General features: G+C 34.3%; 1 protein-coding gene, 1 non-coding gene and 1 pseudogene across 2 annotated transcripts; 2 read left to right on the top strand and 1 right to left on the bottom strand.

Moving 5' to 3' along the window:
* The first annotated feature begins 737 nt into the window (after positions 1-737).
* Positions 738-810, top strand: Trnaa-ggc (transfer RNA alanine (anticodon GGC)). The gene has a single exon. It is a non-coding gene; the product is annotated as a tRNA-Thr (tRNA).
* Positions 811-5,059: 4,249 nt separating this feature from the next.
* On the top strand, positions 5,060-11,888 carry LOC125672797 (uncharacterized; annotated as a pseudogene).
* Positions 11,889-16,721: 4,833 nt separating this feature from the next.
* On the bottom strand, positions 16,722-21,591 carry LOC130046646 (uncharacterized). Its single transcript, XM_056158688.1, has 5 exons — positions 21,379-21,591; positions 20,393-20,586; positions 19,517-19,674; positions 19,222-19,409; positions 16,722-16,849 (listed from the first exon to the last, which is right to left on the bottom strand). The coding sequence occupies exons 1-5, from the start codon at positions 21,581-21,583 to the stop codon at positions 16,803-16,805; spliced, it is 792 nt and encodes a 263-aa protein (XP_056014663.1). The 5' UTR covers positions 21,584-21,591; the 3' UTR covers positions 16,722-16,802.
* Positions 21,592-25,394: the final 3,803 nt, after the last annotated feature.

The raw sequence follows: 25,394 nt of genomic DNA on the forward strand, positions 1-25,394 counted from the left end.
GCACAATTAATGAAATATGTATGTCTCCATTAGTGCAAGTGACTACTCTATGTGATCTGTAAACACAAGAAAAAAAATTTAAAGTTTGAAGTACACAGTGTTGAATATGATTATGCAAACTTATAATAATATATCAATTATCTAATTTAAGTAGTAATATACCGTAGTTGCATGCGTGCATGGTACTTGCCTCATTTTAATGTCAAAAAGATTTAAATAACCCCCATCATATCCTCCTTATATAGAAGCAGTTTATTAAAATGTATGAAGATGAAATACTTTTGAAAAAGAAAAAAAATAACAAAACAATATGAACTAATAATCTCTTTTGTGTTGATCTCAATTTTTCCTTGGATAAAAGGTTCAATTCTCCTTGCCTGGCTATTAAGGATGAACTGATATGAAAAACACCTTTTAACAGCAAGTAGGCACAAGGATGCTCCTACTACTATAATGATATTTCAGTACAAGTTCATATTGCAATTTTTAATTAGATTATTTTGAAAATGAAAATAAAAAAGGTTATGCCAGGTCACCTCTCCATATCTGCCTGGCTATAGGATCATTTCAAATGAAAACACCTCTCCATGGCAAATAGGCATGAGGATCTCCAATTCTGATCATGAACTCATTTTACTATCAATAGAAATACTACACTAAGATACTTAATTGATCCAAGCCAAAGGTTGTACAAATTAAAATACATGTAATATAATAGTTAGGGCTATATGGACTGTGCTTTGATAGCTCAGTGGTTAGAGCACCTGACTGGTAATGCAGGGGTCCCGGGTTCGATTCCCGGTCCAGCCATTTATTTTCTCCTCTCCTATACTACAATACAAATTTTATCATTTATCAGGGGAAAAAAATTAGGGTCACCTCCCCATATCTGCCTGACTATAGGATCATTTCAAATGAAAACACCTCTCCATGGCAAATAGACTTGAGGATCTCCAATTCTGATCATGAACTCATTTTACTATCAATAGAAATACTATACTAGGATACTTGATTGATACAAGCCTAAGGTAACAAGTACAAGTTAAAATAATGTAATAGTTAGGGCTATATGGACCGTGCTTTGATAGCTCAGTGGTTAAAGCACCTGACTGGTAATGCAGGGGCCCCGGGTTTGATTCCCGGTCCAGCCATATATTTTCTCCTCTCCTACACTACAATACAAATTTTATCATTTATCAGGGGAAAAAAAATTAGGGTCACCTCTCCATATCTGCCTGACTATAGGATCATTTCAAATGAAAACACCTCTCCATGGCACATCGGTATGAGGATTCCCTTTTTTTTAAAATTCACTTCCTTGTATGCCTTAAAAAAATTATTTCATATCTTCACTTAGATACGAGAGTGAGTTTTAGTCTCTGTCACTAAATTTGAAACAATGGGTTCATGTCAATTCAAATGCTTTTAATTCATTGTAATCTACCAGTATTTAATTGATTTAAAATTTATCACTTAGCACTAGTAATTTTGTTTGTTTGTCCATAAGAGACTCTAAAGTTTAATAAAAGCAATTTTTACTGGTTCTAATTTTATCCACAAAAAATTAAATACATTAAAGTTCATGCATTCCACTATAACATTTGTTTCCTTCAACAGCCTTCTCTTTGTTCAATGACTGCAACACGTTTTTTCAACATATTGTACTCCATGAAACGAACATACAATGGATCCGAGGTGAATGTTATAAGATTTTGACTTTCTTTTGGCTTGACTGATGATGATGATGATGATGATAATGATGATGATGTTGATGATGATGGTGGTGATGTTGATGATGATGATGGTGATGATGATGAAATTGTTGTATTGTCTGGGCAAGATGAAGCATTACAGAGGCAGATGTGGTTTTTCATACTTGCTTTTTTAAGCTGTTTCTTCTTTTGTCTGTTTTCTTTCCTTTTCCTTTGTCTGAATTTCCTTTTGCTCTCCATGCTGTGTTTACCCATGTTGCCTGTCATGAAAGAAGTATATCAGAAACATAATAAGCAAGAGGCCCATGGGCAATATCAGTCACCTGAGTCACCTCGGCCCTGCCATAGTTCAGATGTTGTGAATTCTAAAAAAAGATTTTTATAAATCCCATTTTCCCATAGAAGGTCAAAATATCAAACACATTATTGTGTCACAAGGTCTTGCCATAAAGGATTTATATACAAAATATGAAAGCCCTAACTAGAATAGTTCCAGATACATTTTATGGGTTATGTTTTCTTAAAAGTAGGTCAAATTCCAAGTAAAAGGTCAAAGGTCATGATATGAAATGGAAGGTCTTGCAATAAGAAATACAAGATATGAAAGATATACCTTAAATAGTTCAGGACATATTGAATAGGTCAGATTTTTTTTCAAGGTAGGGCAAACTTCCAGGTCAAGGTCACAAGATAACACACCATTGCATCACATGAAAGGTATTCACATAAATAATGTATATATATACAAAATATGAAAGCCCTAGCTTAAATAGTACAAGAGACCTTGGATCTACTCAATGTCAGGAAACTTTCATGTACTTTTGAACTTTTATGGCCCAGTAGTTTTTGAAAAGTTGATTTTAAAAGATAATCCCTATATACTCACATGTAAAACTTTGATTCCCTATTGTGGCCCCACCCTACCCCCAGGGGCTATGCTTTTCACAAACTTGAACTTTTCTGGCCAGTGGTTCTTGATGAGAAGATTTTTAAATGACCCCACCCTATTTTTGCATTTTGTGATTATCTCCCCTTTGAAGGGGGCACGGCCTTCATTTGAAGAAACTTGAATCCTCTTTACCCAAAGATGATTTTTGCCAAGTTTGGTTGAAATTAGCCCAGTGGTTCTGGAGAAGAAGAGTTTACAGACAGACTGACGACGAACAACAGGTGATCAGAAAAACTTGCTTGAGCTGAGCTAAGAATTGGAAATATAACGCATTAATAAACTTGATATAAACATATGTAAAACAGTTGTGTCTAATTTTATTTCCACAGGGTTCTGATAATTCCACTGGTTATCATTTATGATATAGCTAGCAGCAGTGTCTCAAATATATATGTTGTTTCATCGGTCTTACACTGAAATGCACATGCCCTGGAAGGACTCACAACTCTGACTAAATGGGACTTATAAATATATGATTGATATTGGACTGACACTTAGTGAGACTTTTGGTCCCTAAATAAACTAGAGGTACTCTGTGGCCTGAGCTCGCAAAATGATACCACCCACTCCCACATGTCAGTACATAGTGGCAGAGTTCATTTTGTGGCAGAACGCAATTTATGCATTTCACTATATGATCTATAGAACCCCACCTTAACACCAGAACACCTAACCACAGGCACTCAACATTTTATAAATATAAATAATAAAAAAAAATTGTCTTCCTGTAAACAAACTATTCATAGAAGACAATTTTTAATTATATATATTTAAAACGTCGAGTGCCTGTGCACCTAACACCAGAACCCCTGACCATGGGGCCATGAATTTCACAATTTTAATAGGCTAGAGGGTTCAATGCTTATGACAATCATGACAGCAGTTTGACTGCTTGACATCAGGAGTAAAGACGATTTTTAAAGATTACATTAATTTTTATGGTTCTAGCCCACCCCTCAGGTATAGGGGGGGGGGGGGGCATAAAATTAACAATTTTTGTTCCACTTCACCTATAAATGCTATAAATCAAATTGGTTAAAATTGATTCAGCAGTTTCACAGAAGAGGCTGAAAATGTTCAAATAATGAACTCTCTGGGTTTTTAAAAAAAAAAAAAAATCAGCTTGACATGTAAATAAATTAAATTCATTATATGCAGCCATTACCGTCATTTCACTTATATAAGAAGCGGTGGGGGGGGGGGGGGGGGGGAGAGAGTACAATGATTTAAATTGATTTCCATACAATGATTTTAAATTGAATTTCCTTCTTTAGGACATCAAGTAACCACAGGTCATTGTTATATTATCTTCTCTTTTTTTTTTAGTTTCATTTGAAATTAAAAATACATTAATGTATACCTTTTAAAGATTACTCATACATGTAAGACAAGAATGAGGTGGACTTCTTCTTCTTTTAAATGATGACAATTCGCTGTTTGTTTGAGTCGTCAGAGCATATGCTCATCGCTTTTGATACATGTACCTATAAACAAGCAATTTAAAGGTAAGAAAACAAAATCTAATATCTTGATGAAAAATCACTTTTTGCAAATTACATATAATATTATCAATTCATGCAGTTTTATTTCAATTAGCAATATGTACAGTACTTGAAAACAGTGCATTTTCTTCGGTTATCAACCACAATACTACTATGATATTGCTTTTTTCCTTAATCTTCTTCTTAATTCCCCCCCCCCTTTTTGGCATAAATACAAAATATGACAATCTATTCATTTTAACTAACACAAAACACAGACATATAATATACATACCAGTGAAAATTCTATAAAGATCTTTAAAAATGATGTTGTGCTTGAGCCTCCAAAGCATCTTAAAAGTAGTGGGGTTTCAGTTGGAGTCGTCAGAGTATATGATCATCACTTTTGATACATGTACCTATAAACAAGCAATTTAAAGGTAAGAAAACAAAATCTAATATCTTGATGAAAAATCACTTTTGCAAATTACATACAGTATTACCAATTCATGCAGTTTTATTTCAATTAGCAATATGTACAGTACTTGAAAATAGTGCATTTTCTTCGGTTATCAACCACAATGCCACTATGATATTGCTTTTTTCCTTAATCTTCTTCTTCATTTCCCCCTTTTTGGCATAAATACAAAATATGTCAATCTATTCATTTTAACTAACACAAAACACAGACATATAATATACATACCAGTGAAAATTCTATAAAGATCTTTAAAAATGATGTTGTGCTTGCCTCCAAAGCATCTCACAAATAGTGGGGTTTCAGGGGGTTCCAATTTCCGCCCAAGCCCCCTCTAGCGCGGGAACCCTGCCCTCTCGCGCGGGAATTGCGTCAAAGTTTAGCTGTTTCTGCCAATACCATTACTGAATAGGCCTATTGAATTTGAGAGTAAGAGAAAATGAGCCGTCCTCTTGATCCCGACTCACAGTCTGAGAGAATCTTCAGTGACGATGATGGTAATGAAGAAGATTCCTTCAGTTTGAACCCCTTGTCCGCACAACAGGCACACAGGGCTAGCTCCCCATCCCCAAACGCCATGAAAAGACGACGGATTCTGCCCGCCATCTTCGATTCATCGGGGAAGAGGAAAATGATGAGGAACATTCACAGGCACGTCGTTTTAATGGAATCTTAACTTCTACAATTACTTTATATGTGAAACATTTTGTATGAAGATGCAAAATACTTGGTATTTTATCCAAAGTGCATCACAGGTTACTCCGAAAGCGTAGTAGATTTTTGGATGATGCTAGGCTATTGTTTACATCGTAGTTAGGAAGTTACACAGTAATACCATTAGTTTCGAATTCATTCAGAAACGTTTTAAATATGATTATTAGTAGATAACATAATTATAATGGTTATTTAAGATTTGATAAAAGATTTACAATCTTATTTTGTTTTCGCCTGTTTTCACCTTTTTTCGCCTTTTTTCTTGTGGGAAAAATTAACAATCGGATCACCTCGCCCTTAGAACGCGAGGAAAACGGCGAGGTAATCCGATAATGGAATACTCTCGGATTTTATCTCAAAAGCAACCTCAGGTGTTCCGAATTTTTTTTTTTTTTTTACTTTCTCTTTAATGTTTACCTTAGGAACTCCAGAATACTCCAACTTTAGGGAGTAAGAGGCCAAGGACCAGAGTGAGCGATGAAACACCCGTCTGCCAACCAAACAAATGTACGTATAAGTAAGCTGCAGGGATTTATCTAGGTTGTTTTTACTACCGGTATAAGGTACCTTTCCCCTTTGGCAACAAATGGATATTTCCCCTTCCACAGATAAAAAATTCCCCTTCATTTGTAGAAACTTGACAAAATTGTATGAGAATTTTCAACAAAAATCATTTTTTAAAATATATTCCAAGTCATTTTCTATAATTGTCAGACTTACATTATAGATAAAATGAGTAATCAATCAATTTATATGGCTGTAATGATCTGTGGATATTATATTCCATGGATGTCCCCCACCACCATCCCCTGAAAGCTCAATGACTGCATTCTTAAAAATTTCCCTTAAATTCAAAATGGGTAGTAACATCTAAATGCTGGGTAAAACCCTGACTGGCTATATTGGCCCTATTTGTTTATCTAAATATTCAATGCATGAAATAATGTTTAAATTATACTTCTACATGTTACAATTAATGCCTTAAATTCCGGGCCCCTTGATTGGTCAATAAAATATCTTGTATGTGTTTGTAGTGTGCACCTGGGTCAGAGAGAGAGAGAGAGAGGGGGGGGGAGGGAGAAAGTGTGGGTGGGTCAGGTTTGCCTGTTTAAAACTTGCATGTGTATGTTCACAGGAACCGGTAATTTTGTCTGTATAGTAATAATAGTAGGGGTCAATTAATACCATACCACCCCCTAATAAAAAACACAAGCCTTTTGTTTTTTATTAGGGGTGATATGGTATTGACCCCGGTTCCTGTGTTATGTTCATAATATATCTAACAATGATATTGTTTTAGCTATAAGAAGTATTTTGGAGAAAATCCTTCAACAACAGGACGCAATCCTGAAAAGACTAAAAGCGCTAGAGAAAAGAGAACAAGAGGGAGAAGAGAAACCAGCTGAGGAGAAAATTACTGTACCACCTAGTATACGTGTAAGCACTATACATCTTGCAATGTTTTCTGAAATCAAATACTGGTAGCAGACAACAAGAGTTAAAACAATGTGGGGTTTTGTTTGTTTTTGCTTGTGTGTGTGTTTAATAATTATGATTTGACAATTTAAAGCACATTTGTGGTAAGGCATAATATGACATACATGTATGACATGGTATAGTTTGGAGTTTGATGAAAGATTGACATTATTCTTCACTGACATTATTCCTCACTTACTCAAACTCAAGTGAAATAAAGTACTGAAATTCTTTTTGTGAATCTAATTACGTACATGCACATGAGCATTAGGCATAGATAAAAAGGGGTGATCAAGGGAGGGGGAGTCAAGGATGCTATAACATCCTGATCCATATCATGATTTGTATGCCCCCCCCCCCAACAAAAAAAGTGTTGCACCCTCCCCCAAGAATAATGTGGTTTGCTTCCCCCCAAAATTTGGACACCCCGTAAGAAAATAGCCTGGATCTGCCCCTGTAAATAAATATCATTCCTATCAAATTGTGCCTATTTGACATGAAAATGCTTTAATGGAAACAATTCTAAAAGGTATCAAAACAATCTCTCTACAACATAATGTTTTCTTATTTATAATGTTTTTTATTCATATTGCAGAATGCAATCAGAGATGGATACAGTGATGGCCAGAAAAGGGGATATACCTGGATGTGTGACAACAAGAAGTCAGTATCAATATCATTTTGTCCACTTTTTATAATATTATTTACATAGAAATTGCTAGCATTTTAATTGTGAATAAAATGATGATAATAAAATCTCATACCAGATAATTTAAAAAGATTTTTATTCCAACTGAACCAATAATATTTTTAGGCAACATGATGATGAGAATACAGATATGAGTAATCATATCTCAATGTTTGTAAAAGGGCTGAATTCTGATGTTGAAGAGAGAGTCATTCAGTGTAAGTATTTCATGCCATAAATGTTTATGCACATATTTACTATATGTCTGATTGTCAAATACCAATTTTATGTCTCCGTCATGAAATGGTCGGGCATCAATAGTGTTACTTCTTTCTGTCTGTTATTCTGCCATTCTATCATAGTTCTTGTCTTCAGACATTTCCTTTTCAGTGCCTTGAGATAATGAAATGATTTTTGGTATACTTCTTTATACTGATGAATGACAGGTCACATTTGAATTTGGAGTTGATTAGCCTGAGCAATAGTCCTTAGACTTTGAAAATTTCTTATTTTCTTAAGTTTCTGTAAAGTATTTGCTGCAGTTTTTAGCTCTTCTGAGCTGAAAGGTCAAGTGAGCTTTTCTGATCACCTGTTGTCCGTCTGTCTGTAAACTGTTTACATTTTCGACTTCTATAGAACCACTGTGCCACTTTCAACCAAACTTAGCAAAAAGCATCCTAGGGTGAAGGGTTTTCAAGTTTGTTCAAATAAAGGGTCTTGCCCCCTTAAAAGGGGAGACAATCACAAAAATGCAAAAATAGGGTTGGGTCATTTAAAAATCTTCTTAAGAACCACTGGGCCAGAAGAGCTGAAATTTACATGAAAGCTTCCTGACATAGTGCAGATTCAAGTTTGTTAAAATCATGACCCCAGCGGTATGTTGTGGCCACAATAGGGGTCAAAGTTTTACATGCGAATATGTAGGGAAAATCTTTGAATATGGGCCAAGGTGACTCAGTTGAGCGATGTGGCTCATGGACCTCTTGTTGATAATGAGCTGATTTTTATTGATGACTTACAAATCAGTCAAGTCCAAGTTCTGTATGGAATTAACCCATTTTCACAAAATTTATGGTCCTTGGACTTTGAAAATTTATAATTTTTCTTCACATTCCAGTCCTTTTTTACATGGTGCCTGAAGATAGTGAACTTTTTTTTGTTGGTATATCTCTTTATATTATTATGATTTATATATATAGATCAGGTTTAAGTTTCGATTCATTTGATCGTGGGGATCCGGGTTAGAATAGGTTCTTAGTACCCCCTGCTTGTTGTAAGAAGTGACTAAATGGGGTGGTCCTTTGGACGAGACTGCAAAAACCGAGGCCCTATATCACAGCAGGTGTGACACATTAAAGATTCCTCCTTGCTCAATGGCCATAAGTGCTGAGCATAGGCCTAAATTTTGCAGCCCTTCACCGGCAATGGTGACGTCTCCATATGAATGAAAGATTCTCGAGAGGGACGTCGTTAAACAGTACACAATCATTTGACTCATTCTCATGAAAGTTGGTCTTCAAGTTTAAAAAAAATTCTTGATTTATACATATATCCATTGTTCTCGGTTTTTGGGGTCAAATGAACAGTGTTCCATATACATTTAGAATCATCTTAAGTTTTCAAAAGCACCAGAATGATATTCTGTTTTTATATGCACTCATTGTACTTTTTAATGTATAGGTGATATCAAGAGGTATTTCCTGTCTAAAAGACAGGAATCTGTGCTGAAGTCAAAGAATAAACATGAAGAGCAGAAAGCAAAAAGAGTGATGTATGAAAGAAAGAAGGAGGTAATGTATATACATGTATAATTGTCATATCATTTTGAACTCAAATTATTTCACTTTTAAGGCCAAAAAATAAAATTAATAGTTTCCTGGGCCAAAAATTTAAAAATTTTGATGAGGCATGCAGGTATTTTTTTTTTTTTTTTACTTGCCTTTAGTATGAGATATCTTTCTTTTTTATGTTGACTGCAGAATGAGTTACCTTTTCTTTCTCATGTACATGATTATAAGCCATGGAATTTTTATTTCTATCAAGAATAGCTTCACATTACTTACTATTAAATTTACACTATCATTTTTAATCACTTGCACATAAATGAGTATGCATTCAATAATTATTTGATCAAAAAAATAAATGTAATTCTATTAAAACTTTCTCAAAGTTTTACATAAATATCTATAACAGAAGAGTTATCTCATTATTAATAAACAAATATAGATTGGAAAAAAATTCCATTTGGTACCTTTTCATCGCATTCAGCAGGGCTTGATAAACTATTGACTAATTTTTTTTAGGCCCAAGATATTTTTATTGATAACAATATTGATGATTTCATGGAGCATTTCAAGGAACACACTCTAAAAGAAATTAAACTTTTCTTTTAATTGTTGGTTGAGAATTTAGACATGAGGTACAAATTAGAAATACGTACATGTAAATTAAATTGCATAATTGGTATATTTTTCATTAATAGTGAATATTCCCTTATCAAGGCCATTCATTAATTTATTTCTAACAGAGTATTGGTCAACTACTTGTGTAATATGTAAAATGTGTTTTAAGTATGTGAAAATGAGACTCTTTTTAGCTTACCTGAGCCAAAGGCAAATTGTTCAATTGAAGGGCAGTTCCTTTCTCCAAGGGGAGATAATAATGAAATAGCAAAAATACACTGAAATTTTTAAAAAATCTTCTTCTCCAGAACCACTGGGCCAATTTCAACCAAACTTGGCACTAAAGATCCTTGGGTAAAGGGGATTCATATTTCTTCAAATGAAGGGCCACGCCCTTCTCCAAGGGGAGATAATAGCAATATAGTGAAAATGCATTGACAACTTTTAAAAATCTTCTTCTCCAGAACCACTGGGCCAATTTCAACTAAACTTGGCTCAAAACATCCTTGGATTAAGGGAATTCAAGTTTGTTCAAATGAAGGGCCACGCCCCTTTTCAAGGGGAGATAATAGCGAAATGGTGAAAGAACATTGACGACTTTTAAAATCTTCTCCAGAACCACTGGGACAATTTCAACCAAACTTGGCACAAAACATCCTTGGGTGAAGGGAATTCAAGTTTGTTCAAATGAAGGGCCATTCCCCCTTCAAAGGGGAGATAATCTCAAAATTGCAAAAATGGGGTGGGGTCATTTAAAAATCTTCTTCTCAAGAACCACTGGGCCAGAAGAGCTGAAGTTTACAAGAAAGCTTCCTGACATAGTGCAGATTCAAGTTTGTTAAAACCATGACACCCGGGGGTAGGTTGGGGCCACTATAGGGGATCAAAGTTTACATGCGAATATATAGGTAAAATCTTTGAAAATCTTCTCAAGAACCACTGTGCCAGGAAAGTACAAATTTATATGAAAGTTTCCTGACATAGTGCAGATTCAAGTTTGTTAAAATCATGGCCCCTGGGGGTAGGATAGGGCCACAATAGGGGATCAAAGTTTTACATAAAATATATAGGGAAATCTTTAAAAATCTTCTTCTCAAGAACCACTGCACCAGGAAAGTACAAATTTACATGACAGCTTCCTGACATAGTGCAGATTCACGTTTGTTAAAATTATGCCCCCCGGGGGAAGGGTGGGGCCACAATAGGGATCAAAGTTTTACATGCGAATATATTAGGAAAATCTTTAGGTATGGGCCAAGGTGACTCATGTGAGTGATGTGGCCCATGGGCCTCTTGTTATTGGTTAAGCATTACAATTATAAAGATGTTTAGTTTGATAATTTCCATATACAGGTATTAATAAAAAATTCTGTATAGCTCTGTCTTTTTTTTTTTAAATGGAAAAGTAAAGAAAACAAGTTTTGGAGGATTATGATGGGAAAGTGAACTGAGGACACAGATCCAAAATGTCCTGAAAGTATAAATTCCACCTTTAGTGTTAAGGAGTGTGGCAGAGGATTTCTCACTCATCCACCTTCAATTGGCAAAGAAGTGATTAAAAGCATATGTTTATTTATTTATTTCAGAAAGCAAAAAGGAGAACACAGGCATTAGAGGAATTGCAGAGAAGAGGTTGGCAGACCGAGCAAAGAAGAACCCAAATCAAAAAAGTATTAAAAGTTGATTTTACTTCAAGTGATGAGGAGTGCGATGATGGGTTCATCACACATCCTCCATCTTGGCAGAGCGACATCTTTGCGAAGGTGAAATCAAAACTTGATAGAGTATTTCTAGAGATATGCTCCACAAAGAGTAGGAGGTTAATGCAGAAGTGAACTATAGGGTCTCCTCATGCCAAATCCGTACCCAACTACCCAGAAGAGTGCTCATGGATCGTTAATAAAGACTAAAATGTAAAGAAATTTCATTGTTATAAGTAGTCATGTTTAGTATTCACATTCAAACTAAATTCTTTATAAAAACTAAATTATAAAAAAAAAAAACTGTTTTGATTAAGGCAAAAAAATAAAAAATAATAGTTTCTCAGGCCAAAAATTTGAAATTTTGATGAGGCAGGCAGGTATTTTTTTTTTTTATATTTGGCTGTAGAATGAGTTATCTTTTCTTTTTAATGTTGATTGTATAATGAGTTACTTTTTCTTTCTCATATATAGAATAAGCAATGGAATATGGGATTTTTATTTTTATAAAATAAAATAGCTTCACACATTACTTACTATTAAATGTATTCTATTATTCTTAAACATTTGCACATAAATGAGTTTGCATTCAATAATTATTTAAACAAAAGATACTTACATAATCTTGTTAAAACCTTTTAGACGGTTTACATAAATATCTATAACAAAAGAGTTACCTCATTTACATAAATAAACAAATATAAATTGAAGAAGAAAAAATTAAATGCGGTACCTTTTCAATGGATGTGACAGGGCTTGAGAAACTATTGATTAAACTTTTTTTGGGCCTAAAACACTCACTTTTACTTTTTCCTTTTATTAGATCACCTGAAATGAAAGCTCAAGTGAGATTTTCTGATCACCTATTGTCTGTTGTCTGTATGTCTATAGACTCACAGTATCTACTTCTTCTCAAGAACTACTGGACCAATTCATAGGTTAAAGAAATACAATGGGCTCCAGAACCACTAGGCCATACACCTCTACAAGTGGAAATAATAACTGAATGATGAATTTTTAGTGGTTACCTTTGATTTTTTTTTCTGAACCAAGGTACTAATATAATTGATCAATTGCTCAAGCTTGTTTATTGCTCAGGTGACCGACGTGGCCCATGGACCTTTTGACACGTTTCCCAAATGTTCCTATAAATCGTTTCTGCATTATATAAATAAATATATAATTGTATATGTTTTTAAAATTTACGTTTTATTTTTATTTTTTGGATCTGTCAGGGAAAAGAAGCATTTAGTAATATCTTTGGCCAAGTTTGTTTGAACCATTTTTTGATATGCTTAATTAATTCAAAACTTTCACACATGGATGATTATAGAATTGAAAGGGAATTTTTTTTACCCTATGTCTGCATATTAGATACATGTAGAAAATTACAAAATAATACTGCTTTTAAAAGAAATGGTTTAGCTCATCTTTTCTCTGCTTCACATAGAGTAGATTAAAGAAGTGTATATATTTTACTACTACATGCATGTACTATGAATATGTTTATAAAAGTGATGAGGTAATTTTGTTATATAGTTTATGTTAATTTTTTTATTGTAAATATATGATACTGTTCGAAATAAAGAGGTAATAGTATTTATTAAGAAATGTTAACTGAGACACTCTTCATATGTAAAACAGTGTCAGTATCAGATGACAGCATGCTCTGAAACATTTCTGTATTTATGTACAAGCAGAATATAAGTCTTAAAAACTCAGGAATGTGTGTGTGTGTGTGTGTGTGTGTCACTTTTATATCCTATTTTTTCTGCATTTTAAATGGTTGTGAATTGTGAAAACAGTTTTGCTTTGAATAAAATATGTATAGTTACATGTTCACACAATGTTCAGGTTTTCATTGCAGAATTTTACACTTTATGAAAAAGTATGATTGGAAACATTTTAATTTATGGAGTGATTATGGAATAGGCCAGGAATTTTAATTTGATTGTCAATCAATATGCATTTATTTGCACTTGTATTTATTGATTCTAATTTATAAACCATTGGATTGTTTTGATTGATTTTGCACCAATACATGAGTAAATTATGATCTAGATATATTTAATGTTAAAATGTAAAACTAATGTGGAGATGTGTTTTATAAAATATGACTGTGTATCGAAGTAAAAAAATAAAGCACCTTTGAATTATAAACAGTGACATTTTGTTCTTCAGAGAGTTTAATATTGAAAAGGGAACCTGTTGGTGCAAATGTTGCAAGCAAAAGCAACAAAAAGTGGGTATTTTAGAGGAGGAAAAAGGTTAACTTTTGACACTGGAAAAGGTACAACAAAGATGAAATTTATGATATTAAAGATACAAAAAGTCCACCTTTCACTACATGTACATGTATATAAAAGTCACAGAAAGATAATCTTTTTTGTATTGAAAAGATGAAGAAAGGTGACATATCATAAAATTTGAAAGGTGTAAAAGTGGGCCATTTGGATACCTTTTTTGCTTCCAAAAGTCGTACAAAAGTTAAACTTTTATGCCTTTCCAAAAAATACAAAAGGTGCACAAAAGATATAGAAAGGTCTTCAAAAGGTGGCCTTTTTACATCTTTAAGAGTACACAAAAGGTAATTTTTCGTGCAGTGAAAGTTATGTCTCTTGAATAATTTTTCTTATACAGCAGTTTAGTATGGATTGCAATAAATCTAGTTCATTTGATACTTTGTTATTGTTAAAGTGGCGAACATTTCGTCATCAAAAGTCAGATTTTATATGTTGGTCAAAAGATACTGAGGTATTAAGATAAAAGTCTAGGCTGGGAATCTTGGCGGGTTCATTCTTTTACATAGTGAACGGTTTATTAAGCCATGCATATAAATTAGTATAAAGTGAAATTCATTGGTCTGCATTACTAGTATTCTTGACTCAGGCCACTGGTCAGCCAAATGTAGATTTGTACTATAAATAGATTTGCCACTTTTACGATTAAAGGTGAGGATAACGAACGGTGATCAATCTCATCACTCCTATAAGCAATACAAAATAGAGAGATGGGCAAACACGTACCAAAGGTGGGACCAAGTGCCTAGGAGGAGTAAACATCTCCTGTCGACTGGTCACACCCGCCGTGAGCCCTATATTTTGATATATCTTAATAAAACGTTTTTCTATATCAATGTTTTCGTTCTAGTGCTTATTTTGTCTTGATCTAACACAAAGAAATAACGTCTCAATGATCAATACACAAACCTACAGCTTTCTCTCCATATTTATGTAGAAGTTCAAGCTCTTGAGATTTGTCATAAATCTTGCAATGTCATTGCCGATAGGGGATATTTATTCTTTCTAGGCACCTGATCCCACCTCTAGTATATCCAGGGATCCGTGTGTTCCCAACAATATATTTTGTATTGCTTATAGAAGTTATTAAACTGATCACTGTTCGATATCTTTACCATTCATTAGCCTAGTGGTGCATATGTAAACCTGATCGCATTCCTATCTGGGTACCCAGATTCCATACATAATTCTGCCGCTACATCAAATCGAATAAATTTAACATCAGACGTGACTGTCCCTTCACGAAAAACCTTTTGTCAAGATAAAAATAAGCACAATTTTAAAAAACGCGTTGCTACGACTGCAAGTAGCATGCATCCATAAACATTTGTGCCACTTCACCTGTGACATGAGGCATTATTTGTCGAAATGTGCATCTGGTGCACCAAAATTGGTACCGTATTAGTTTTACATTATGAACCCTGGATCGAGTCCTCTGGTGGTGGACTGTTAGTCCTCGAGGGTCTCTACAGCCCAGTAGCTAATTACTTCGTTACTAGCTTGAAAATACGGATGTATATTTAATTGCTGTTATAAAATTTAGAAATTCATTTCAAAATTAAGGATTATGTCATTTACGCATAGCTCTTATCCCTAAACGAATTTGACTCCACTTTTTAGCACACTGTTTTTGCCTATAATAGCTCTAAAACTTCATTGTTATTTCAGATTTCAAACATTTTGGTTGCGCATCACTGAAGAGACACCATTTGTCTAAAAGCGCATCTGGTGCATCAAAATTGATACCGTATAAGTTTTACATTATGACCCCTGGATCGAGGCCTCTGCTGGTGGACTGTTAGTCCCCGAGGGTCTCTACAGCCAGTAGCTAATTACGTTGTTACTAGCTTGAAAATACGGATGTATATTTAATTGCTGTTATAAAATTTAGAAATTCATTTCAAAATTAAGGATTATCTCCTTCAGGCATAGCTCTTATCCTTAGACGAATTTGACTCCACTTTTTAGCACACTGTTTTTGCCTATAATAGCTCTAAAACTTCATTGTTATTTCGGATTTCATACATTTCGGTTGCGCATCACTGAAGAGACATTATTTGTCGAAATGCGCATCTGGTGCATCAAAATTGGTACCGTATAAGTTTTACATGAGGGTGGAGCTACATTAAATCATCAAAAGGATTTAATCATAAACTCTGGTAATATCAGTGTGAAAGTATTGAAAACATTTTTCATGTGTTTCCTCTGTGTTAAATTTTATTTATAGAGACATTACTTATCTTTATTTGCTTATGTACTATGGCAAATTTGTTTCTTATACTGCGTCACAGTTTACAGGTGAATCACCATATTTTTACCGGTGTGAGACATTCACCACAGTAGCAATGTTCAGCCCTGTTTCTTAAAAAAAGACTTTGTTTAAGGTATACTTTGATTGATCCGTGATTTCCACTTCTGAATACTGAGAGTCAGAACCTTTTAAGTTTGAAGCGGTCATCTCACAAACAGGGATCAAAACAACGAACTCCTTGTCACGTAGCGAATGTTATAAAGACTGCACATTAAGCCACTGCAATTTCTTAAATCGATAGGTAATCTTAAGTACAAATAACGTATATCATTGCATTTTACGTAAACAATAACATACTTCATCTATATTTGTCTTTGAAATACCGGTGTAGAATGAACATATCAATAAGTTGGACTTTTCACTGGCATCATTTATCTGCACACATGATTATTGCGATATTACTGGGAATGTGTGATGCCCTCAACTCCTCACCATCTTTCAAGCTTCAAACGTAAATGTTGATATGCTTCTAAGGAAAATATGATATGCTATTTAAAACAAACACAGAGATTCCTGATATAAATTCATTAGTACAAACTGGGTGTACATAGATCAAATCTCTCAGGATGCTTTGGAAATCCTTCTTGAAATTTACACCCTTAGGATGTAAACGTTCATGACATCGGCGACCCCAGGTCCTGAAAAGGAAAACAAAGCATTATCATTACCACAAAACATTGTTACTGTCATCCATAATAAGAAAACGCATATCGAGAGGAACATGATATATTGCTTAAATTAACACATATTACTGATTGATAGGTGAAGATTACAAGCAGTGTTCAATCTCAACTCCTATAAGGAATACAAAATAGATAGTTGAGCAAACACGGACCTCTGGGTATACCAGAGGTGGGATCAGGATCCTAGGAGGAGTAAGCATTCCCTGACGACCGGTCACATCCACCATGAGCCCTATATCTTGATTAGGTAAACTGAGTAATCCGTAGTTCAATTCAATATGCCAAGAACCTCCAAACAATCGAAATGAAACACGTCACAAGCATTTGACCAAATAACAGCATTGGCAAACTAGATTATATGCTGTCTTTAATTTTGAGTTCACATGGATATATCAAATCGACAAATGAATGAAAATGGTTATTATTATCAGATAAAACGTTGTCGACATATCTAATTGTCGAGTGAAAAGTCACAACAAGAGATTTTTTCCTCATGAAGAGGCTTTTGAATAAACGCTGTTTCATAAGAAGACAAAAAGGTCATGTTGACGTAAAATAACTAAATAAGTATACACTCACCAAAATAAGTTACTTGTGCATATAAAATATGGGTTACACCATAGATACAGATCTTTTGAGACACAATACATAACTCTTACATATAAATATATGAAATTAGGCTTTTAACTTTTTACATCCTTCTTTTCTATCAAAATACTTTATTTTCTGAATTTTTGAATTTTCTAAAAAGAGATACCTTGCAAACTTTTATTTTAAAACCATTTCAAATTAATTATTGATACGTATCAGTATATTTTATAAGACCGTTTGATTTTTCACCTTAAATAAATCAATACCACAATCTAACAGACTATGCCAGAAATTTGAATGTCCACTGTTGTTTCGCATATATTGAAGTTGTACCCTTGAATGATTATTTTACTGAGATAAATTGAAACGTATACACAGTGAATTAAATTCTTTTTTCATTATATTGAATATGTTTCATTCCAAAATGTGTATTTTGCATATGTGTATACTTATTTCGGGTGGGTAGTGTATTATAATAGGAGCAGTGGCATTTTTGAAAATGATATACACCTGTATATCCGCCATGTCTATGATTGAGATTCATTGATGTACTCTGTAGATCCTCACAACGGTTTTGTGAAAATGTTGATACCTTATCTTTGTAGCAAGTTTACGGTATAATCCACTCTTTGAAAATTTCATCTAAAGGGAAGTATATATCATGTGTATATTGTAAACATTCACTTGCATTTTGTCTTTGTATCTTAGTTGTATATTTCTTGCATTTTGACTCAGTATTAAGTAATTCTGGAACGTCTCGTATGGTAAATGTATCACTCTGCATGACAATCTCGAAGAAAACCGAAATGTCTATACCCACATACCTTAACTCTTATTACATGATTCACGACACAAAAAACTTCTGCATATCTGTCTGCTTCTCTATGATAAGCTTTCGAAGTTCCAATGTGTAAATTTCTATTAGGTGTTATTTTTGAGATATGGATTCTATATTTTCAATTTTTATTTCCAATATATGGAATTACTAAGTCATGTATGTAGGTAGGTAGGTATGTACATGCATGTATGTATGTATGTATATATGTATAAGTGTACAGTGATCCCCCGTTATAACGACAACATTTGTACCTCGGCAATTTTGGCATTATAACGGAGGTGGCATTATATCGGAGGAAGGGAGTATGTGTACAGTTGTCATAAAAAATCAAACAAATTTTATCTACTACATCATGCTTTGAATGCCTGGATAATCCCGATGTCCAGTGGTCGTAAATGATACATAATAATAGGGGTATCTAATGATTTCTACTTTTTGTTTTATGTCCAACACGCTTATACTTAGGGGTGTACGCCATACTTAGATTTCAAAAACAATACTGCATATCTGAAGTCAGTTGATTATAATTTACCTAACTTATTATCTGCTCCAAACTTTGATACCTTGATAACTAATGGCAGATAATTGCTACAGCCTACTCACTGAAATTTTCCTGCCGTTGATTGGCGATAATTAGCGGGAGTGATTATAACGGAAATTGACCCAATCGTACCTGTAAATAGGTTGGCGGATGGGATATGCGGGTGATGGCGTTATAACGGGTTTAACATAGCGAGGAAAACGGGACTTTGAACTTTTTTGACGATATGCGGGGGTGGCATTATATCGGGGGCAATATAGCGGGGGATCACTGTATAAGTATATGTGTGTATGTATGAATGTTTACTTGTCTGTTTTTCTATGCATTTTGAATAAAGGTTATATACTATTTACTTACTGCGATTCCAGTTAGCAGCTTTTGAACCCCACCTATACAGAAACAACGGAGTCCTCCCTTTCCTTGTCCAGGGACAGAGATCGGTCTTTTCTATGATCACAAACCATCCAACATCATTCGCACAACCGCCATACCTTTTGTTGACAAAAAAGTGCCTTTTGACAGGACGTCTACCATCTCTGTCGTGCCTACAAAGTTATCAATGATAATTTTGTAATTCAAATATCGATACTGGGGATATTGTATGTAAATTGTTTGATGACAGTTTGTAGATGTTTAATATTATTATATTTACCCTTTAATTGAGAAAATGTTAGTTCTTGCGGTCTTGAGGTCGGACCAACTATTGTGAAGAAGCCTGGATTTGCTAAACCAATTTAGCTTGTTGCTTCCACTGCCATCAAATTTTAAGAATGCTAACTTGTTCCCATTACGACCAAGTACCACCCGGATCTGAAAATGGATTTGCTTGCCTACACACGCATACAAACAACTTTTCCTCATCTCATTTAGGACAATAAGGTGATGGAAAACAAAGTCAAAATGCATATCCCAGTATATGTCTAGAATTAAAAGGATGATAAAGCCTCAAATAGCACAAAATATCAAATTCGATTCATTTGGAAAAAAACCCACATAGCTACAAATGGTTTAAAGTTCCAAAATAATAAAGAAATGTCGATCAGTATTAAGGCATTAGTACTGTCCGTAAGCATCGTAAAGAGATATATTCTATGTCTTATGCTGTGGACCACTGCTGCGTTAAACCCAACACAATAAAAGTAGGCAATAGGTGTTACTTCGCCAAATTCCCGGTATCAGAAGTGAAAGTCACGAATCTTTAGGACATGACCTTTAAAATGCAGGTCCTGATCATTCCTACAGCTGACTGTTAACGACATCTGAACAACATGCCTACGTGAAAGTCGATGTTTGAGGCGCTTCATGGCATGGTCATGTCTTCGCAAATTATTAATGAAAAATAATCGAATGGAAAGTTAGACAATATACAACGAACAAAGAAACGTCTTAATATGATTACACATCGGCGTAGTTGGCACATAGTAGGAATATTTACTGTCAGTAACAGTAAGTAAGAAAAACAAATTGTAAGTTTGTGCACCACAAATATCTCCGATTATACTATAATAAGCAGCTATATAAAACACACCTTTTGGATTCCGATTGACTCCCACTGGTCGATCAAGGGACTTCGCAGTTTCCTATTATCCCTACAGTTATCCAACTTAAAACCTGGTGAAAGACAACCATTGCCAGGTGAGGAAACTGATGGTGACCTCGCGTTCCAGGCGTCACGGACATCTTTCCCGTTACCTTTAACTGCGTGGAATACTAATTGCCAGTCTGAATTTAGAGATATGAAAATGGAAGATTATCTGCCTTTGTTGCTGTTCGACTGGACCACAATTAAACAATAAGGAAATGTAATCCTTATGAATGATATTGCAAACTTTTATATCCCAAGAATTCTCAGTTTTACAGAATCCCACGGTATATATATAAAAGAATATGCATTTAAAAATATGCAGATCTCATTACATACATAACAGGGTTTGGATGATATCATGAGAGCAACGTGTATTGTTTTCAGTATTGTGTCTCATTTCTGAATAGAACAATTCATTGAATTAACAGGCATATTAAAGTAGTTGATAAAACTTAGAACATGTACATGTGTATTTTTCAAATAATGTTTCTAGTATATGTCGAACAAAGCCGATTCTTACAATAAAAAAAACTGGATGTTTTGTGGATTACCATGACATTACAACAAATATTTGAAAATGAGATTTAGTATTAGTTCTTAATACCAGAACAGTATTACTATATTTCGATCAGTTTACGTACCTCTGTACACAAACGAATTCTGCTTACACAGACTTCGACAAAGGTTATAAAACGATTCTATTAGCATTATGCAGTAGCTTTAGAAAAGTGTAAACCAATATAATACAACATACTGAGCAAATATACCTACTGTAATACGTGTGTTATGCTTAATCAAAGAAACACGAATCCCTCGTTGTACTCCTCAAATTACCTATACCTAAATATTGTGGGGAAACGCATTTCTTGAACGCATTTCTCTGATAGAATTCAGAGGTTAGGGTCATGATTGTGTTTTCCAGAACTTACTATCTTCCACATCATTAGCAAAACTATCTGAAATGAAGACAGCTACCAGACCAAGATAAATCAATGCTCCAGAATTATGCAACATGGTATTATCTGAAAGAAGGAAACATGAAAGGTGAAGATAACGAGCAGTAATCAATCTCATAACTCCTACAAGCAATACAAAATAGATAGTTGGGCAAATAAGGACCCATGGGCACACCATAGGTGGGATCAGGTGCTTAGGAGGAGTAAGCATCATCTGTCAACCAGTCACATCCGCCGTGAGCCCAATATCCTGTTCAGGTAAACGGAGTTATCCGCAGTCAAAATCAGTGTGCCAAGAACGGCTTAACGATCGGTATGAAACACGTCAGACAGCATTTGATCCAATGATAGGTTGTATTGACGAACTAGATGGTTATAACGACCATAGATTTTGTAAAATACTGACTTCAATCGAGACTGTTGAAATCCATGTACCATCAACTTGTTTGTCAGTAGTTTACCCCGATTTCAAAACTGACTGTACGCAGAGCAAACTCTTGCATATCGAATCAGTTGAGATATATAAACACCATATGCAGGTGATAATGGAATATTGCTACTTAAATATGGGGAAGTTGACGATGTAGAAGCTGAAATCATCCCGTTTGTCCTACAGTTGAGTTGTCAGTTTGCCGTTAATGTCTACTTTCAATAAAATATCTAAGTATGAAGTAGAAGTGGACGACTCTGTGGTGTCCCATATTTCGAGCTAACAGGGATATATCAGATCGACATATGAATGAAAGTTATTATTGTTAATAAACAAAACGCTATCGATATATCGAAATGTCGAATTGAAGGCCACAGGGAGATATTTTTTCTTCTCGCATAAAAGTTTTTGAAAAAAATATATTTCATATCAATATAGAAACAGATCAGCTAACACAGTAGCACAATTCGTGCCCATGGGAATTCCAATAGACTGTTGGAAGACCTGATCACCAAAGACCACGAAGATATTGTCAATGAGGAACTCCAGCATTTTTTTATTTCAACTTCAGAGTACTTGTGCGTGGAATCAGAGTGGTATTTAATAAAGTAAGATTTTGAATGGCTGATCACTAGATATGAATGTTTCCGTTTTCCATTTTTGTTGAAGAAGCAAATGTCTAAGATGTCAAAACGTCTAGGCTTTAATTTAGCGTGAGGAATGGTCGTGTATAGTGTTGAAATGTTATAGGTTTTAATGTTATTGATTTGGGGAAAATTCTGCGATTTCAAGTTTACTAAAAGTCCTTTAGAATTTTTTAGAATCCACATTTCATTAACACCACTTCTGGCATATGTAGTCTCACAGTAACTTTGAAGTTTCTCCTTCACAGCTGTTTATATAATTCGTGAGGAGCAAAGTTAAGGGCTCGGTAAAGCACTTACTGCACCCAGCAAGGTATCTTTGTTTGTAATGGTTTTTATATCATTTAATATTTTAGATTAATCTATTTCATCAGTATTCTTGAGACTTTAACAGCCTGGTTCTATGGTTTGAAAACATTGAATATTTGAAATTTATGAAATATCATAATATGAAACGTGTTGCAATCATATATATATATATATATACATATATATATATATATATATATATATATATATATATATATATATATAAGTTTATTACCTTTTGGAATAAGGAAATCCACTGATGAAAACAAAGTAAACTCGCTCTATTTATATAGGTCTATGTGGAAACTGACTCCGCCCTCTCCGAATATCCTATCAATTTCTTACAACCATTCTACTATGTCATTCTTTACTGAGTTGGCCAATGTTTGTTTCTAAAAAGAAGGTGCATCAAATACTAAGCACGGAACTGGCATTTATTTTTTAAATAAATCAAAATTCGCGAAACAGAAAATATTTCTCATTGCAGTTTACAGCAGAGTACAAATTTGCATATGTTTATATCAAATATGATAAGAACAGATTAGCTGAATCGTTATTTATTTACCAGGTGTTGCGTTTGTCACAAACACATATGAACTATAGAATATTTTATTTTTTTATTATTTTGCAAATTCTATGGTCGTTATAACGATCTACTTCATCACTACAACCTCGCATTGGGTCAAATGCTGTCTGACGTGTTTCATACCGATTGTTAAGCCGTTCTTGGCACACTGATTTTGACTGTGGATAACTCCGTTTACCTGATAAGGATATAGGGCTCACGGCGAGTGTGACTGATCAACAGGGGATGCTTACTCCTCCTAGGCACCTGATCCCACGTCTGGTGTGTCCAGGGGTCCGTGTTTGCCCAACTATCTATTTTGTATTGCTTATAGGAGTTATGAGATTTATCACTGTTCGTTATCTTCACCTTATATTATCATTATTCTATGGTTCTTCTGTGGTATCTGTTTATATAAAGTACATATTTTATATGTGCAGCTAGATATTTGATAAAGTACCATATTAAGGACTTCAAAAATTATTTCCAATAATCGTAACCCATCCCTCCAGCATACTGCTATCATAAGATACCACATAAGTAAAGTTTGCATAGATATATTGATGATTTGATGTAAGATACAGGAAAAATCAACAGTTTCTAATCACATGTTAAACACAATGACACATTATTATGCTATAGATGTCATGAATTCATCAATTTAATCAAAATTGAACTAATGCATGAAAACAAAAAGTGATAACGAACAGTGATGAATCTCAGAAATGCTATAGATATAACAAATTTCAGAGGAGGTTAAAAACGGATCCTTGTTAACACCAGGGGAATAATAGGGTACCTAGGAGGAGTAAGAATCTCATATTGCCCAAGCTATTAAGTCAGACAGCTTAAAGTAATTACCAATTTAACTGATGTAAACAGGGAATAATAGGGTACCTAGGAGGAGTAAGAATCCCATATTGCTCAAGCCGATAAGTCAGACAGCTTAAAGTAATAAAAAAATTAACTGATGCAAACAGGTAAGGACCTATCAATTGTATTGTATGATTTTTTATTTTTATTTTGGGGACATTCCCATTCTGGTCAGAATAGGTCCTCAGTACTCCTTGCTTGTCGTAAGAGATGACTAATTGGGGTGGGCATTCGGATGAGACCTCAAAACCGAGGCTTCGTGCCATATCAGGTGTGGCACGATAAAGACCCCTCCATGTTCAATGGCCATAAGCGTCGAGCATAGACCCAAATTTGCAGCCTCTCACCGGTAATGATGACCTCTTTGTATGAGTGAAAGATTCTCGAGAGGGACGTTTAACAATATGCAATCAATCAATATTTAGAGACGGATTCAATGTAAAAATTACACGGTACCAATTTTGATGCACCAGATGCGCATTTCGAGAAATTATGTCTCTTCAGTGATGCTCAACCGAAATGTTTGAAATCCGTTTCAATATGAAAAATAGACTAATAAATATAAAATATGATATGCTTATAGCAATCTACATTGAACGAAAATATGCGTTTCTTTGGGATCATTGAAAAAAGTGTATTGTTGGCATTAGAAGAAGTGTATTTTTGAAAATACATTTACAAAACAAAGGAAACTAATTCGATTCTGCATCGAAATCCTATTGTCCTGTTTGAGAATGCTACAGATCCGTCTAATGTTTATGATCCAATGTTACCTAGGGTAGTTGTCATATATAACTAAGTATTTTATGCCCTTTAATCACAGGTGCTTGGACACATATTTTCTGCCCGGTCACTTGGCCATCGCGTTTGAATGAATAGGGACAAAACCTTTCCTTTGGTACCGAAGTCTTGACATTATAGTCTTGGATTTCGCACACTTTTGAAAACCTTTAACCCTGGCCATAGCTTAGAATGGTTAGTGGTATAACTTTTTTATTTCATATGTGTATTTCTTAGAACAAGACCATTGTTTAATTTGCTGCCATAAAAGGACATCCATTTTTTACAAATCTTTTCAAAATATGCTTTTATGTAAGAAAGTAACCCTTCATTTATTTGAAAGTATCTTAACAAGTATCAAGATATTATTGTTTTCTTACTGGTTTGT

This window comes from Ostrea edulis, chromosome 3, assembly GCF_947568905.1.
Source record: "Ostrea edulis chromosome 3, xbOstEdul1.1, whole genome shotgun sequence".
Lineage (NCBI taxonomy): Eukaryota > Metazoa > Mollusca > Bivalvia > Ostreida > Ostreidae > Ostrea > Ostrea edulis.